The sequence below is a fragment of the Xiphias gladius genome, chromosome 11 (genome assembly GCF_016859285.1).
Source record: "Xiphias gladius isolate SHS-SW01 ecotype Sanya breed wild chromosome 11, ASM1685928v1, whole genome shotgun sequence".
NCBI lineage: Eukaryota > Metazoa > Chordata > Actinopteri > Istiophoriformes > Xiphiidae > Xiphias > Xiphias gladius.
The window spans coordinates 4,219,913-4,237,693 of NC_053410.1; the positions used below are offsets into that span (position 1 = coordinate 4,219,913).

Genomic DNA, 17,781 nt, shown 5'->3' on the forward strand with positions numbered 1-17,781 from the left:
AGATAGATAGATGATAAGTAGATAGATAGATGATAGATAGATAAATGATAGATAGATAAATGATAAATGATAGATAGATAGATGATAGATAGATGATAGATAGATGATAGATAAATGATAGATAGATGGATAGATAGATAGATAGATGATAGATAGATAGATAGATAGATAGATAGATAGATAGATAGATAGGATAGATAGATGATAGATAGATGATAGATAGATAAATGATAAATGATAGATAGATAGATAGATAGATAGATAGATAGATAGATAGATAGATGATAGATAGATAAATGATAGATAGATAGATAGATAGATGATAGATAGATAAATGATAGATAGATAGATAGATAGATGATAGATGATAGATAGATAGATAGATAGATAGATAGATAGATAGATAGATGATAGATAGGGTTGTCATGCAGTACAAACCGTTGGGTTTCAGTTGTTTGTTAAAATAACAGAAAATAAGACTAAATGCAAGGCTAAATGGGTCTGATTAAACGCTGAAGTACAGCAAAGTGCATGCTAGAATGGAATTAAAAAAACTTTTAAAGCATTCCTCCATTAAAAAGAAAAGTAACAGTCTTTATAATCTGGATGTCTCTTCTTTTGTTTGCTCCCTCACTAGCCTCTTTACTACGGTTCTCCTTTCTTGCTCTTTGTATTGTGATGCTTGGTACTTTCTCGATTTGTTCCGCTCTGCTGTCGCTGATCCAGCGATTCCTCTTCTTCACGACCCCCCCCCCCCGCTCCTCTACACATTTATCTCCTCAGTCCTCCTCTGACAGAGTTTCGTGAGGGGTCGATGGCCGGGACTTGCTGTGACCTCTGACCTCCGTCTTCCTGTCCTGCAGGAAGTCTCGAATCTCTTCGGGCAAACACTGGAACTTCTCCTGAAACTCTGCCTCCACAACCCCCTGCAGCTGCGGAAGGACCGGAGAACAGTGAGTCAGCGCTAATTACATTCATGAAGAAAAAAAAGCGGCGTGTGAATTCTGCCTGCCAATGGTTTCGCCGGCTGACAGCGTGATTAGCTACCGCCGCGAACAAAACGTACGAGATTACGTAAACACGGAGTCAGTGAAATGTATCAACTCGTGTTTTTCTCAGTTAAAAAAAAACACAGCAAATCTGCCTTGTTTATTCCTCCTCTCTGAGACAGATGGGCCTCACATTTGGCAATGCAACCAGCTGTTGTCAGCCATTACTGCCAAGATTTGAACGGCTCCGATACGGCTGCCAGAGGGCACACTACATCATCCAAACGCCCTGCGTCGACGTCAGCACAGATCCCAAACCGTGTGGGTATGGAGACACAGACACAGACGCCGCCGCAGCACCAGCAGCAGCACCAGCAGCAGCAGCAGCAGCAGCCGCCGCAGACGCCGCCGCAGCAGCAGCAGCAGCAGCAGCCGCCGCCGCCGCCGCAACTTGGAGCCCCGTGTAAGAGAAATTTCCTGCTGTGTAGCACATTCAAGTGTGAAATATTCAAAGTGGGAGGTGGTGAATTTCACCAAGGCAGCACAAGAAAATAAATGCACTTCAGAATGGACAGAAACAGGCAATGATGGGAAGCTGGTGACAGAATCCCCATTTGTATTTCACCTTTGGTTTCTGGTCTTGTATCTCCTGCAGGAGCTCATTGTGTAGTTCCACCAGCTGGTCGTGGCGCTTCGCCTGAGTCTCCTCGAGCTGCAGACGGAAAATCAGACAGACCGTCAGAGAGTCTTATGGAGCATTTTATGACTGCAGAGAGACGCAGCTGCAGCTAGACATAGAGACAGCGCTGCGGCCATAAAAATTTCATCATCGTCTCCGCATGACTCGGTCAATAGAAAAGCCATTGAAAAAAATTCCTTTAACCCAGAGGCTTCATCCTGCGCTCACCCGTTTTATGTTCTGGACGACTTCATTGACGTAGGACTTATTGATCTCAATCTTCTCCCTGGGAACACACAGACAGATGGGGTGAGCTCGGCTGACTTTGGGCTAAAACTGAAACAAACCAGCCAGATGCAGCAGGTATCTACATATCGGTGTGTCTGTGTGTTTGTGGATCGTACTCCTCCGCCAGATGTTTCTCTTTGGTCTTCGCTTGGTTGATCTTCTCTGTTCTCCTTCGATCCATCTGTCTCTTCAGCTCTTTTTTCTCCCTACAGCGGCAGGAAAAACATTAGCGCTAACGGTGGGGGAGAACAACCGGGTATTAAGCTTTGGTACAAAGTCAGAGTTGTTGGACCTGCACCAGGTAAAAGTCTCGGCTCACGCCGAAATAGAAATATCCCCAAAAGTGCGAGAGATCCCCAAAAATATTATAAACTGCATATAAAGTATCACACTGAACACATGTTCAAAAGGGACACTTTAGAATGAACCATCCTCAGGTCAGGAAACTACAGGTAAGAAGTGTTTTTAATGACATTGCTAAGGATAGCTTGAAGATAGCTGCTGTCACAGCCGGCGATCTCAGATGAAACACTCATCAATCTCCACAAAAGGAACCTCTGCAACAATTTGTGGTGGAACTGACAAATCATCCAACCGCAGCATTTGTCACACTTATCTCCCCGAGATTCGCTGAGGAAAGACGACATTTTCTGTCGACTCTTCGTCCAATATTAAGCCACTAAAAAGTAGCTTTTTGACTGTGTATCTGAAAGATGCCTGTGATTTTTTTTTTTTAACTGCTCTGCACATCTTAAGCGTATCTGAATTTTTACTTGGACATGCTATAAGCATGGGGAACAGTGGTGGAAGCGGTACTCAGATCCTTCACTTTAGCAAAAGTACCAATACGGCAATGTAAAAATACTCCATTACAAGGGATAGTCCCTCATGGAAAGTAAAAGTACAAAAGTATTAGTACTAGTTTAGTCTAGCGGTTCCCAGTCACAGGATAAATCTGAGAGGTCGGGAGATGATATATATATTTTTTTTAATGGGAGAGGAAAGAAGAAAAAAACTGATCAGTGGAAATCACTGTTCGGTGGAACTGAACCGCTGACACTGAAATGTGACGAGGACCCCCAACTACACACTGTTTTTAAGAGGTTGGAAACCGCTGGTGTAATCTTTAAAAGATGTGTTGTATCTTATACATTTATGGTATTTTTCTTTATGTAAAATCTTGATCCGGAACGTAACTAGTAACCATAGCTTTCAAAGTAAAAAGCACAGTATTCTACGGTACGTCCCTCTGAATTGTAGCGGAGTAGAAGTATAAGGTAGCTTAAATTGGAAATACTCAAGTAAAGTACAAATACCTCAAAGCTGTACTTTAGTACAGCGCTTGAGTCAACGTACTTTCCACGTCTGATGGTAAGATGCTCTGCCAAGATCCAACCTGCTGCCGCCTGAAACAGCTCAGAGGAAATGCTCTCGAGCTACGGCGGCTACCAACGTAGCTCTACGCAGCACAACGCTTTCTGCGACTCCTCACAGAGATGAACCAAAGCGGGGTAGAAAAAAATCTGGGCACTCAAGTCACAGATGTTCGTCTTACTTGTCACAGATGTCTTTGAGTTTCTTCATCTGGGCGTTGTGACGGTCCTCAGACAGACTGCTGAGTCGCTCCGTCAGCTGGAGGGAACAGAAACTCTGGTTCAGAGCAGTCACAGTTTACAGTCACGTTCACAAGACACTGGGCCAACTCAACCACCGAGCCTGGGGAATTTAAAAAGAATTACCACAGAACCTTGCCCAACTCGACCTTCAAGCCTAAATGTTAAACAAACCTTATTTCAGAGCAGAGAATTTCAGATTTTTATTGAATTCTTGTTGTGGTTGACCTTTCAAAACGCACCCTCCCGGCCACTTTGGCCTTGGTGGCGCCACTTCAGGTGTATTTCGGTCTGTATCGGACTCAATCTTCAAACAACCCTGCCAAATTAAACAATGCTTGAAATCTCTACCGGATCCTAACTGTGCCAAGCCTTTCTAAGATCCCCGTGTCACTGCGGGGGATGTTGACGTAGAGTTGCTCAGACTTGTGGCTCCAAGGTGTTTTCCACACACAAAGGTCCTGGCAATACAGGCCTTATATCCCCTGTTTTCATGCCAAAAAACAGGTGAGGCAAAAAAACAAAAAAACTGACACTCCTTCCATGTTTGTGCCTCTGTCGTTTGGTTCGGTATCTCTTACACTCATTCTGACTTTTTGACTGTAAAAACTAACAGAGTTAACTTTCAATGGAGACGAGGGTCATGATTATAATCAAAAGAGTCGAAGAACGGTAACCTTTTTATTTTTGGGTACATTATTTTTGGGCTTGTGCACAAAAATGGGGGTGTCTGGTAACAGGTTAATGTAAATATAATGATATTGTTATGTTGCAACAGAGAGGGAGCTTTAAATGAGTTCAATCAAAAACAGATAACCAGAATTTTAGAGTACGGCGACTATGGTTGAGGTCAGCGACAGCGTTGGTGACGACGGTTATGTAAGACCTCACCGTTTTTATATGCTCTCTCTGTAGATATTTCTGACTGAAGTACTGCTCCTGCCTCAGGGCCAGAAGCTGCGACTGCTGCTCGTCTCTCAGCTGCTGGAGGCGGTCATCTTTCTCACTGTCCGGGCACGAACCCCTGACGAACACGCACACGCACGCACACACACACACACACACACACACACACACACACACACACACACACACACACACACACACACACACACACACACACACACACAGTTAAATACCCAGGCACGCGTGACACATAAAAACAGGGACAATTATAGATTTTCTCCTGAATTTTATACTAGAATAAGTCACAATGACAGGATATGCTTCCTGTGAACTCAATTTTCAAAGTAAAACGATGAAGCGAGGCTGAAGGCAGTAGTTAAGACGATAGCACGTTATGTGTGTGTGTACCGGCTCTTGCTGCACTGTCTGGCCGTTTTCTTGTACTTGTTGTTGAACTCTCGCAGCAGCTCTGAGGTTTTCTTTTGGTGTCTTCTCACTAACTCCTTCAGCTCTTTAAACTGACGTCTCTGCTCCTTCTGGTAAACCTTGGACTGCTGCAGACTCTCTATGGTGCACGCCGGGACATCTGTCACAAAAAGTGATCATGCAGCACGCAGGGTATCAATGGACCTTGATCAAAATTAATTAAAACCCTGACGTCTTTCTGTGGTGTTTTCCGTCACTTCTGTAGAGGAACATTTTTTCACATCTACATATAGTAATACAGTGATTTCTTTTTTAACTTTACTTTAATTTCAGTCCTTGAAAGGCTTTAAAAAGTAGTTTTTCCCCATACCGAAGTCATTTAAACTTAAAAGAATCATGATCGAGTTCCCCCATAATTGAAATTAGCTACTCCCGGGTTTAGTTGACTAATGATGTTCCCTGTTAAAACATCCAGACACAGAAGTAGAAAGGAAAATGTAAGTCACATTTCTATAACTGGAACATATTTAAAGCAAGATAGCGTTAAATATTATTTATACAGGACTAACTGACTGATTGACATACATCATATCAGGATATTATTAAAAAGCATTGTGGTTTTAAGTACTGACCTATCAAAACACTTAAAACCAGGTCTTCGGTCTTTGCTGCTGGTTTGGCTGCATCTGAAATACAGAGAGGAGAGAATCAACATCAGCATTTATTAACATCAGTCAAAACTTTTCAATTATCGGTAGTATCACTATTATGACTGCATCAATAATAAAACATGAAACCTTTAAATAATCTAAGATTTACTTTGAGCAGTCTCACTGTGGTAAAACATCTTTGAATACATGTGTGTGTGCCCTTGTTTTCCAGGTGGATGCTACCTGTCGTAGCTGCCTGGTGATTGGCGGCGGAAGCTTTGGGCGTCGTGGTGACGGGGGTGTGTCCTGCGGGACCAGAGGCCGGGCTGAGTCCATTTTCCAGCGGAGCTGATTTCAGATCGTTCTTTCGCTCTGCACAGCTGTCGGCTTCATCCTGAGTGACGACACCAACGTGGATTAGAGCCACGCGTTCTGCCTCCGAGGCGGAGACTAGAAAGGGTAGAAACGGGACTGACCTCGGTCTGTGTGTCCTCCTCCACGTCCTCCAGGGTCAGAGCCGCCAGCTGTTTAGACCTCTGTTCCAGGAGGTTGACATAGCGAATGGGGTTGGACAGAGCCTCTATCACGTCTGGAGAAGAAACACGAAGAACCACACGAACACAGGGGGAGACATATCAAATACCATGGACGAGCGAGGTAGACACGTACATGCGCAGTGCATTTGTAGAGGTTGTAGCAGTTGTACTGAATATATAGAAGCTGTAGATGTGGCTCAAAAGCTCAACTTGTGTTCTCAAACACAGAGAGACAAAAATTCCTTTTCAGTAACCACAACAAAATCGAATTTAATACCTAATACACGATCATACCGGCCAAAGGAAAACCAGTAGGGCCAATATGGCCTAGAATGATTTATTATTATATAACATGTGTGTCAGTACTTCCCAGCAGCATATAGCAAAGCTTTCTAATAATATATTTAATTACATTAATGGGACCTGGACCGGCAGCGTAAGCAGCATTAAAATGGATAAATACATTTCAAATGATTCATGCATTTAGGTTCATGTAAGCTTTTGCTAAAATCACCACTCAGCGTTTGCTACAGGTCCGATGGTGCTGACTAAACCCTCACGCTTCCTGCGGCGCGGTTCCCTGACAAACCAATCCCAGGTACTAATAGGTACAGTATAGACCGTCTCCCAACAGCCCGCCATCACACGAACCAACATTTGAAAACTAACATTACTGCCTCCAGCAGGCAGGTTTCAGGGCTTTTGTGAGACAAATCATAAAATAACCTTTGAGTCCTGCCTTTGATGAAATTAAATTCAGTGATTTTTTAAAGACTTTTCAAGACCTGCAGACGTGCACAGTATATTAATAAAGTAAATAAAACCCCAGCAGTTTAAGACACTGCTTCAGCACATTTTGTTAATGGCTGCAAACAGTCTCTAACTTGAGCAAGACTGAAATTATAAAGTCTAAAGTCTCCCTAGATGCTGCAGTGTTCATTACACTCCATATAACTTGTGTTGTGTTCAAACCACTCGGCTAGAGAAAAGGCCACGGGGTCGTTAAAATAAAAAGGCGGATGTTCTATTCAGATCAGCAATGTGCTCAGGAAGCCTACAGCCTAGTCTGCGGCTGCTCCACCAGCCATTTGGTCAAGGGAAAAGTTTCCCTTAGCAGACGTTTGTACCTGCAAAGGTGTCCGGGACGTAGTCTTTGACCTCGATGTAGACGAAGACAGCCGGTAGAATCAGGGACTGATTTTTCTCATTCCTCAGGCCGATGTAGCGATAACCTGCGGGAAACATTTACCAACACACAGGCCGACGTCAGCTTTGTCTGGATCATTCAGGGGGACAAACAATGTAGGAATCTGGCAACACGGCTACAGAGACAGACGGAGAGAGAGATGCAGTTGAGTTCGCACCAAACATCTGTCGTGCACATAACGTTGGGACAACATGACAAGGAAGAAATGACCAGCTGATTCATTTAAAGTGGTGAATGACATTTCTCAAAGCAGCAGAATGTCTCTGTAAGCTGTTTTAAATGGCGTATTTCGAGAACCGTGGGAGGACAGGATGAGTCTCCCAGGCAGTAAAGTAAATAGAAAAGACTGCCAGTTTCTGAATAATGTGACATACACATCGGCAGATTTATAGTCCACACAGACGTTAAAGGCAACAAGAAAAGAAAGAGACATATGCAGTATTTATCTTTCAAGTTTGGGATTCAAGCAATGTAAGTAAAGAAATGTCCATTTTGCTACTCTCTTCTACTTTTTTTGACATAATGCAGTAGTAATTCATCCTGAAAACGTTTTCTGGCGTAGTGCTTCATTTTACACGAGCAAAAGCCATTTTTTGAAGAAACAGAAGAAAAAAAGAGTGCGACTTGTAGAAAGTCAAACTTTTCTGACGTAAGTAGATGAAGGCACCCCACTGACTGGCTCTCTGGGAGCAGCACAGCAGCAAAGATATAAAAACAAAAACCTAGATCTAATAGATCTAATAGACAGAGAGAAAGCCAGGGACGGGGGGATAAAATAAGTCTGGCGGATCAAGTACCTGGTCTAATGGCAGACACTGGAATAATCCGATGACCGATGAACTTTCCTCCTTCCTCAAAAGCAGCAATTCTCAGAGAGGCCAGAGTAGGAAGAATCACCTGTTAGAGAGTGGAAGTCACATCGTCAACAGACGGATTAGACAGTGTTAGTCTGACACCTGACTCTACTCGGCTGCTCCCTCTTGTTTCCCCGTTACACGCTGCCCCCCACCTTTTTGAAGACGATCGGCTCCTCGTCCCACACTGGGTTGATGGCGTTATTGTTCTGAGAGGTTTTGGTCTTCAGCGCCTTCCTCCTGGTGTCGGCAGGAAGTCCAAACATCTCCACCTCCACATACACGCCCACCCGCCGCTCAGTCAGGAACTGGCCTGAAATCACCTGGGACATGCAGGGACGGGGACAGAGACGTGTACCACAGTGGGGACAGTTCACATTATATATATATAAAGTAATGTCTGTCCCCTTGAGGGTTACAGAAATGTGCAGATGTTCAGTATATAGTCAAAGTGCGCAGTCTTTTAATATTTCTGACCTCTAATGATCACGTCGTAGAAGACACTGCATGCTGCTACACCAGAGTACACCGGGAGTGTCTTGTTTTTTACACAGCCCTCAACTGTAAAATGCTACGATCACAAAAGGATTCGACACGTAGGGCTTCAACCAAGGGAAAGTACCGCAGGCGTACCTTCACAGAGAGCGTGTTAGCGACGATGCCGTCCACTGTGTTTTCTGTGAAGGGGTCAAAGTGCTTGTCTGGCCGTCGCATGAACTCAGGCTTAAGCCTGTAGCCGCTCCGGCCGTTGTACTCAAACATGAAGAGATTCAGCTGCGTGGACAAATCTGGAACAGAAAGCCAGTGTCACGCTGCGGAAATATAAGGGCTTAGAGCTGCAGGTTCGGTTAAAGTTGCTGCGCTCCAGCTGTTGCCGTTGCTAGCGAGCAGAGAAGTGGAAGGGGTTATTCTGGGCGTCCATGGACCCTGAAGCAAAATTCTACTCATTTTTACCCTGGACCATGTGAAATGAAAACTCTCCTGGATGATTCATCACTACAGTCTGTAAGAAACTGCACTGACTTTTTTTGACAGAAGTTAAAAAGCACAAGAGTGTACATAAAACATATCAACTGTGAGTCTGAAGAGAAATGCAGTAAAACAAACTTTCAATCACAGGGGCTCCAAATTATTTTTATTGGTGGCTTGAGGCTGAGCTGAATGAAAGATTTACTGAACATTAAATTATTAAACTAGTTTAATACAGTGAGGAGCTTGATTTTGGATCCACTTTGGGTCAGCAACTATGGCACAGTGTTCAGATTAGTGACAGTCAATGGTTCAGATACTTTACAATTTAAAAGTTTTTGACATAACAGACTGACGGAAAAAAAGGTTTAATATTCACAGCCACTGATCTCGACCCAGAGTGTTAGTATAATTAAATGACGCAGGAAAAAGTGAAGTTCTTTTGTAGCAAAGGCTCCTAAATGCACATTTTAGCAGGCGAGAGTTCTGCGGTATTTTACCGATGGTTTGGTAGTTGAGCGCCACCAGCTGACATCCGGCGTTCCAGAAGAGCTGAGGCATGAAGTTTGAGGAGTCGACTCTGGTTCCTTTCGGGTAGATACGGCTCAGCTGGGACTTGTTGTATCTGGTTAACGTGAGGTTAAGGACGATTTGCGGAGTTGGTTTGCTTTCACCTCCCACGCCACGCCAAACATTTTCCCATCCCACTGCTGCATTTCGAAGGCAAAAAATACAGCGACGCACCTTCCAGTCGCACATGTACAAAACCAAAAGAAAGGCATCGATCATAACAGTGTACATACACGTACATTATTTCAGGTAACACATAGAAATGACTACAAATGCTTGTTATTAAATCATCATATACATTCAAGTAAATCGAGTCATTACACTGCTACAGATGCATTTATTTGCATTAAAACTAATATGGAAAGTTGCTTGCTGACTGAGATTTTTTGGGGTTAATATATAGAAAAATCAACAGAGAAAGAAGAACACAAAGTATGGAAGCAGTTGCCATGGTATGGAGTAGCTGTGGTAACTGTTGCCAAGGATACTCCACAAACTCCACCGGTGACTTTGTGAGGTGCTCCAACGCTTTGGTCTCCACAAAAGACGACATGTGGTAACAGCGGGCTGCCTCTACGCATGCATGCACGCACGCACGCACACACACACACACACGCACGCACACACACACACACACACACACACACACACACACACACACACACACACACACACAAACAACAACACACATTTCTGAGCAATTACTTTGGTCACAACGCGTTTCATGCGCCGAGTTCAATAAATTTTCTCCCTTTCAGATAATTTTCTCATCTTGTTTGGCGAGGGACCAAACTTAGCATTCCTCGTGTTGAAACGGGATAAAGGTCAAAATGACACTTGAGATAATTTACTCGTAATCTCGTCATTTCAAAGGAATAAAAAAAAAGAAAAAAAGATGAGATCAGTGACGGAGAAACTGCGGCTCTGTCACTGCAAATTTTTATCAGAGGTTATCCTCAAGATGAAATGTTGAGGCTTGTACACAGAGAGCTGAGGCGTGAGATGAAATTGAAGGATTTTCCAGCTCCGTGGCAGCGCAACAGCCCGAATCGGTTTGCAGAGAAAACGAAAATACATACGGCGACAAAGCATTCAGACAACGAGAGTGTGCAGCAGTACGTCAAAGGGCTGGGTTCCGATCTGCGTCTCTTACTCTTGGATGCCTCGAAGGAGTTGAACTTGGTCGGTTGGACATAGTTCACCAGCGTTGACATTTCCTCCGTAGCCACTGCCTCCCGCTCTGCTGAGCCCTGAAATACACGACAGCAGGAATAAGGTTTGAGCGTCGGGATCCCCCCCCGTTCATATCAGACCGCTGGGTTTAATGGTCTCGTGGATGCATCAGTTCCAGTAACACGCACTGGGCAAATGTTCGGAGGAGGCCGCAGCTGTCGGTTGAACACGGCACTTTCAACCAGTGCACATTCTTCATTGTTTTGGGCCTGAATTCAGAGTTTGAGGTTTTTTTCTTTAGCACTTAATGACAGAAAAACAGCAGCAACACCGTCTGACAAACAGTAAACAGCAACACCGACGTAACAACAGGAGTAAACAGCAACCCAGCTCCAACAACATCCACCACCCCTTGTAAACACAAATACACACACACCATTCCAAACACACTCTAACCTAATTTCACATCAGGCCTATTTTTCTTTTCGGATTATCGCTATACGTGTTCAGTGTGCATTTGTTTTTGTCCAATCCTTCTCTCCTCTATAATGAATTGTGATTTTTTTTTTTTTTAGTTTTTTTTTTTTCAACAGCCAACACACCCGCCTGCTCTCATTTGATATCTGTGTAATTACTTTCTGCCTTCTGATGTGACAGAGCAGCCAGTCCGCTTATCGGCTCGCGAAGATAAACAAAACAGAAACCGAAATTTAAAAAAACTCAGCCACAGCTTGTATTCCTGGAGCTGCGGTCTACCGTGAATGCCAAGGACAAGAAAACAAAAGAGTCAAGAACAGTTACACACTGAGAGTGAACAACAACGACAGCACGAAATCTAAACAGCGACAAACTGCAGAAATTAAAAATATTAATAGTAAAGCAAGCATGACAGCAGAAAAAGCAGCAGGTGTGAACAAGAACCACCACTAATGACATGTAGAGCAGCCCTGTATGACGTCACCACTGACCTTTTTACCCTCATCATCTTCGTCGTCATCCTCTTCCTCACTCTCAGCCTCCATCTCTGTTAAAATGAAAGTTAAACAAGTCTTCATCCTCATCGCCTCCAATATTAAAGTCCAGAATAAAACTTGGCGCAGGCTGACGCTGTGTATACGAGATAACCGAAGTCTAACTACGAGGCAGACGCGTTGCCGGGTGCCGGGTCTGCAGTCTCGCTGCAAACAAAACATATGCATGCTACAGTAAAATGAGCCGATCAGATGGGATCGAGATTGTCGTCCAGATTTTTCAAGAAATGTCCTCTGCAGAAATGTACGAGACTTACTCTCAGTCAGCGGGAACGACAAATTCCTGGTTCAGCCGCACGTAAAAATCTGCCCTCAAACAAACCTGAGAGTGGACATTCACGCACAACATCTGAGGAACACGCGACAAACTCAGATCTGAGCAGCGACTGTAAGAAAAGCACAGAAAAAGATCAGAGTTATGTACCAAACAGGTGCCTGTGGTTTTGCACACGACCCACCGCTTTCATTTCTCTGCAGGTTCATTGTTCAGCCCACTCAAGCACCCACCGGCTGCGGGGTCACGGTCAGCGTGTGAGTGACCCTCCGGCACGGCTACTAGTCTGCTCTATGTGCACGGCCAGGCTCTCGGTCCCAGACCTGCTTTCAGGATCTGCACATCAGGTGGGTCAATGAGGATCCCTAATTTCCCCCTGCACCGCTGTTTAATTGCTGTTCTGAGCTGCCGACCTCTTCTGGGATGTCCTGCTCATTACCGAGACATCCCTGATGAGGTGCGGAGGACTTCCGAGGAAAATCAGAGACACCAGTGTGAGCGGATCTGTCTCTTTGGCCGAAGCCATGACGGAAATAACGGTTAAATAATGTGAGGTGTCCTATGACAGAGCCACTTCTAACGAGACTTAAATGAGAACTTTGTGTGATAACCATATAATTCAACTTTTGGTGATTTTGATGTTTTAGCTTTAATTGAAAATGTGTTTTCACTGGATAAAGTTTTTATAAGCTCATATTCTTCCAAGGTAAATAAAATCCAAAAATAAATGACAGCCGTACCTTTGATATCTGTCACATTTTGCCCCCTTTCTACCAATCCTCCCCGTCCCTCTCACCTTGGATTTGTTCAGTAAAGACGTAAAAATAAAAAAAATCAGCGTCCCGAATCTTTTCGAACCAATGCCAGGGGCGGTGCTGAACCTCAGCATCGCGGCACATTGTCAAAACGACGCTTAACTTGGTGGTGTCTCCGGCATCAACATTTTCCAGCCTTACGGAGTTCTCCTACGCCGAGAGGCGACGGAACGGTTGATACGAAGACCGTCGCTGTGTCACAGCTGAACACATTTCACATGGATTTCTAGGCTGAAAAAAACAAAACAAGTCCTTCTGTCTTTCCGTCTTACCCCCTGTGTTGTTGCTAGGAGACACGGGCTCGTTGCTCTGATTGGCAGGTTGGTCCGTCAGTCTCTTGGTGTCTGTGTTATTGGAGGGTTTGTGTGATTTCTTGTTCTTGATGAGAATTTTGCCCATCAGCTCCTGGGGACTGGGCAGGGGGACGCCTGACTCCAGCTACAAACACAAACACACACACACACACACACACACAATTTACGTGACAGTACAAATGGTGCATTAGTTGAAGTCGGCTAACAACACAGATACTACAGTGTTTATATAACATTTGTCCTATGTGTGTGTGTGTGTGTTCTTACAGGGTATTTGTCCAGAGGGTCAATCAACAGCGCGTCTCCGAAAATGGATCGACAATATTCAGCCATTTTAGCCTGCTGCTTCAAACTGACGGATGGAGAAATACACAATTGGATAGACAGAAAAATTGTTACTTAAATATCTTACGTTACAGTCGTGCGTGTGGCGCAGTCAAGGCATAAATAATGAGAGAGATTCTCACGAGTCCACGTGGTTTTCAAAAGAGAGTATGACGGGGAAAGGTGAAGTCTTGAAGGCGCACTCTGCAATGGCTTCGATCACTTCCTGGAAAATAAGGGAGAAAATGAAAGAAAACCAGTAAGTGAGTAAAGCAAATCAAACCGTCATTGATGTGGAAACATTTCCCTTCAGGAGACATAAAATGTGCCCCAGAAAAGACAATTAAATCAAATGCAGTGTAAAACAGAAACACACAAAAAACCCAGAACTTATCAAATGTGCCAGTGGACATGGAAGGTTTTCACCGTGCTCTGATCACATCTAATGCAACCCGGTAGAGTAACTATGGCAGCTGGAACCATAAAAACATAGAAAAACAGATTCCTCAAATTTTGATTTCAGCCCTTGAGACAACCGGACAGCCCAGCCGGACGACCTATGGGAAGAGGCTCATATTTTCTACGCAGGCTAGACACAAACAGAGGAGCAAGATAATGTAGGGCTCTATAGGCAAGAAGTAACATTTTGTCCGGAAGACTGCGCAGAAATCTGAGAGCAGGTGGGACGGAATCACATTAGCTCTTCTTTGTCGAGAATGAAACAGAAAGTCTGACAAACACCGTCAATACGCAAGGAATTCCTAAATTAATATTCTAAAAGTGCATTGTGCCAAATTGCACGGTCAGAACAACTACAAAGTTACTACCAGTTTAAGAGGCTTGTGATTCTAGGGTCTGTGCTCGCCTTGAAAGAGATTTCCGACGTCATGGTAAACCCGTGTGTGATGACGGGCTCCTCCTCAGCGGTGCGTCCTTTCCACACATCCAACTCCACACAGCGGCATCCTGCCAGGAGGACCTGCCTGTACATCTCCACCGAGGAGCTCCCCGCCAGCTGGCCCGCTGAGAGACACGAGGACGAAAGCGATAAAACAAAATCAGCGGTGATCGCAATACGAGACGCTGCGACAGACACAAATACGAAGCAACAACCTGCCTGAACTGACAGTGGCTATAATTAGCTTTTGCGTAATGAGAGGTGGTAAAGAAAACCGACCACCCGGAACACAGCCCAAAGCTCACTTTCTAGGCCAGCTCCTTTTAGATTCAGGTTCAGTTCTTGGGTCAGGGCATAAATTTGACTGAGCCCAAAAATGTTGAGCGTCAGGTCCTTCTTGTGTCCCATTTCCATCGGGCGGATTCGGGCTCCGGTTCAGCAGCTGCTGGATCAGTTTGGATCAGATTTGTGTGTTGCTGCAGACACAGTGTCGGATGTTTAGCAGAGGGGGTTTTCTGAGATGCTGTAGCGTGTGTGTCACTCTGAAGAACTATGGCTCTATGGCTTTATGTTCCCCTGACGTTCTGCTCTGTCCGCAGAATTTTAACTGTCATCTCGTTCGACGCATAGGTCGGTTAATGCAGTGAGCAAGAAGTAATGGATCCGCTGCCGGTAGTTAAACTGAGAGGGAGCTGTGTGCATGTTCCCCCGACGCGCGTACCTGTCAGGTATGTGTTATGTGATGAGTTGATGAAGTAGTGAGACAGGGGGAAGCTCATGTCTTCAGACTGGTCCAGTTTGTCCGGTGGAATGACTCCGTTCTCATCACTGGACAGGTAACTGGAGAATGCCTGGAGAGAAATGATGCCTACGTGACACACAGACACACACACACACACACACACACACACACACACACACACACACAACAATAAAACAGTGAGACAAAAGGAAGAAACACATTCCAACAAAAAACAGGTTAAAAGAAAAAAATATCAAGGTGCAGGGTGAGTTGCTAAAGCTAAATTGAGATTGGCCAAGTAAACCACCACCAGATTAGGGATTATTAGGTCACGTTACTTCCTGCTTTGCTGCTGAATATCAATAAAGGTCATTTTAAAAAGACTGAATGGAAGACAAATGGTTTATTACTGGGGAGGATAATCTCCCGATCACTAATGAGAACATAATGAGGTAAGGGTGTGTTTAAAATTTGAATAATATTGTGGCGTTTATTTTTTTTAAATGCGATGAAACTTAATACACAAATTAGATGCTTGAATTCACAGTACAAAAAAGGACTCTGCAACCAAATTTTTTTCAAAGTGAAAATGAAAATGGGTCTGAAAATATCTACCTGAACAGTTTCAGTTTGACTTTATATATTGTAGATGAAGGGGAATACATACTGAAATCCTAAAAAGCTCTTTTGGATGTCGTGATATTTAATTTTTTTTTGCTCCACATTGCCCACAAACGACAATAGTTTACTAAAACCACGACGCGATGATTAATCATCGTGACATGAGCCAGTTAGGTTTTCAGAACCGAGGGAAAACCGAAGCCAAAAGACAGAACTCTTGGTCTTGTTCAGCTCGCCAGTCTGAGTGACTGTATCGCAGATGGTACAAAATAACAACAGATTCCTGCTAGAGGTGGTGCTGGATTCGAAGTGGGTGCCAGATTTTCTCCTTGTGGGGATTCAACACGAATGGAGAGCTTATTTTAGCAGTTTACACTCGGTGGGTATGTGGGTGGGTTCGAAGAGTATCTCGGTATCAACCCGTGTGCACATACAAAAAGGGCACGTCGCTAAAAAAAATGCAGCTGATGACATTTCGACTTCTGCAGGCGTATGTTGGAAAAATAGCAAAGTATGTGTTGTGTGTGTGTGTGTGTGTGTGAACCTTGCTTCTGCTGCGCCTGGTCGTGCTGGTACCGCTCCATCAGAGCGTGCGTCTGCACCGGACGAAGAGGCGGGTAGAGGATTTCGTTCAGTCTTGGGTCTCGCTGTTTGTTGTTGACGAACTCTGTCATCTGATCCACTGACAAAGTCCCGTCATCCCCTCCTCTGCGGAACAGAGCAGGGTCGGGGCTGAGGCTAGAGGGAGGGCACTGGAGGATGTTTACACATCCTTACAAATGATCCACATTTCAGGGCCTTAAGGTATCAAGACGTATAATGTGCTACGTGTGTGCTGCAACACGCCCGCTGCTTTTCTTTGGATCAGGCAGTTTAGGAAGGGGCTGGTGACAGCCTACGACAGGCCTGACGTGAGAACTGCTTGCGCAAATGTGCCTAAAGCGCCTCACATCAATGATTCAGCTTGATGCATTAGCCTGCCAGCTTTATCCAAACCTGAGCTCCCTCAAATAAAACAAAAAGTGAGGAAACAAAAACCCGCCTGTTTGCTTTTCCTTTTTTTTTCTGGCAGATATGGATTTATTTTGTTATTACTATAGTATGGAAATCTATGCTTTTAAAATCAGAGCTGAAACAAATGGTCATTTAGTTGACAATGGATAAATCGTTTTGGGTGAAAGAACTTCTCTGGTGTGACGTGTTTTTTAACTGTTATTCAGTCAGAAACGATTAAGAGGAAGACGACAACTTAAGCCCTGAGAACTGATTGACTTAATTGATTAATTAAATCCAAAATGACAATAATCATTACTTACTTCCTGAACATGACAGAGTTAAGACTTTGATTAACACACTAACTCTCTCTCTCTTTAATCATTCTCTGCTCACAAATGGGGCACAGATTGAATCATTATTCATCATTCTTCCTGTATCCAACAAATTGGCCCCAGAGCAAATAACCACACCCTTAAAAAACTCAAGAGTAGTGTCTCCGGCACCGATGAGTCTTTGAGCCTGTCAGAGCTCAGCGACCTGCAGCTGTGAATCAGGTGAGGGATTTTCTGAATACCTACTGCAGTTTGAAGATGTGGCTGAGCTCAGGGCGAGGACACAGACTGTCCAAAAAGCTCCTGTAAACTTCGAGCGTGAAGTCCTCCAGTTTGATACTGTCGCTCTGTCAAATGCACAGGACACGGACATAAAACAAACAAACCCAAACTGCCGGTGTCAAAATGAATTCTGGTGGCTTTCCAGCACTCGGCGTCTCACTCCGTTTTATCCTCCTCCTACTGGCTTTAAAAAAAAAAAAAAAAGTTTTAAAACCTTAAAAACAGGAACATTCAGTGTGAGATACAGTGTGAGCCCAGAACCTGACTCTTTGCATTCCTGCGTTTTACTGTC

General features: G+C 44.2%; 1 protein-coding gene across 1 annotated transcript in view; it reads right to left on the minus strand.

Moving 5' to 3' along the window:
- Nucleotides 1-779: 779 nt before the first annotated feature.
- The window catches only part of LOC120796457 (1-phosphatidylinositol 4,5-bisphosphate phosphodiesterase beta-1-like), a 25,585-nt gene continuing 8,583 nt past the window's right edge, over nt 780-17,781 (minus strand). Inside the window, exons 8-32 of the mRNA XM_040139328.1 lie at nt 17,454-17,554; nt 16,424-16,587; nt 15,238-15,384; nt 14,484-14,641; nt 13,762-13,844; nt 13,562-13,646; nt 13,253-13,418; nt 11,829-11,884; nt 10,841-10,937; nt 10,176-10,260; nt 9,618-9,742; nt 8,782-8,936; nt 8,304-8,471; nt 8,092-8,191; nt 7,215-7,319; nt 6,028-6,140; nt 5,795-5,945; nt 5,534-5,587; nt 4,884-5,061; nt 4,461-4,593; nt 3,512-3,588; nt 2,073-2,162; nt 1,897-1,954; nt 1,615-1,701; nt 780-932 (exon numbers count right to left, since the gene is read on the minus strand). Of these exons, the coding sequence (XP_039995262.1) occupies nt 780-932; nt 1,615-1,701; nt 1,897-1,954; nt 2,073-2,162; nt 3,512-3,588; nt 4,461-4,593; nt 4,884-5,061; nt 5,534-5,587; nt 5,795-5,945; nt 6,028-6,140; nt 7,215-7,319; nt 8,092-8,191; nt 8,304-8,471; nt 8,782-8,936; nt 9,618-9,742; nt 10,176-10,260; nt 10,841-10,937; nt 11,829-11,884; nt 13,253-13,418; nt 13,562-13,646; nt 13,762-13,844; nt 14,484-14,641; nt 15,238-15,384; nt 16,424-16,587; nt 17,454-17,554 (2,889 nt within the window). The remainder of the gene's footprint in view (nt 933-1,614; nt 1,702-1,896; nt 1,955-2,072; nt 2,163-3,511; nt 3,589-4,460; nt 4,594-4,883; nt 5,062-5,533; nt 5,588-5,794; nt 5,946-6,027; nt 6,141-7,214; nt 7,320-8,091; nt 8,192-8,303; nt 8,472-8,781; nt 8,937-9,617; nt 9,743-10,175; nt 10,261-10,840; nt 10,938-11,828; nt 11,885-13,252; nt 13,419-13,561; nt 13,647-13,761; nt 13,845-14,483; nt 14,642-15,237; nt 15,385-16,423; nt 16,588-17,453; nt 17,555-17,781) is intronic.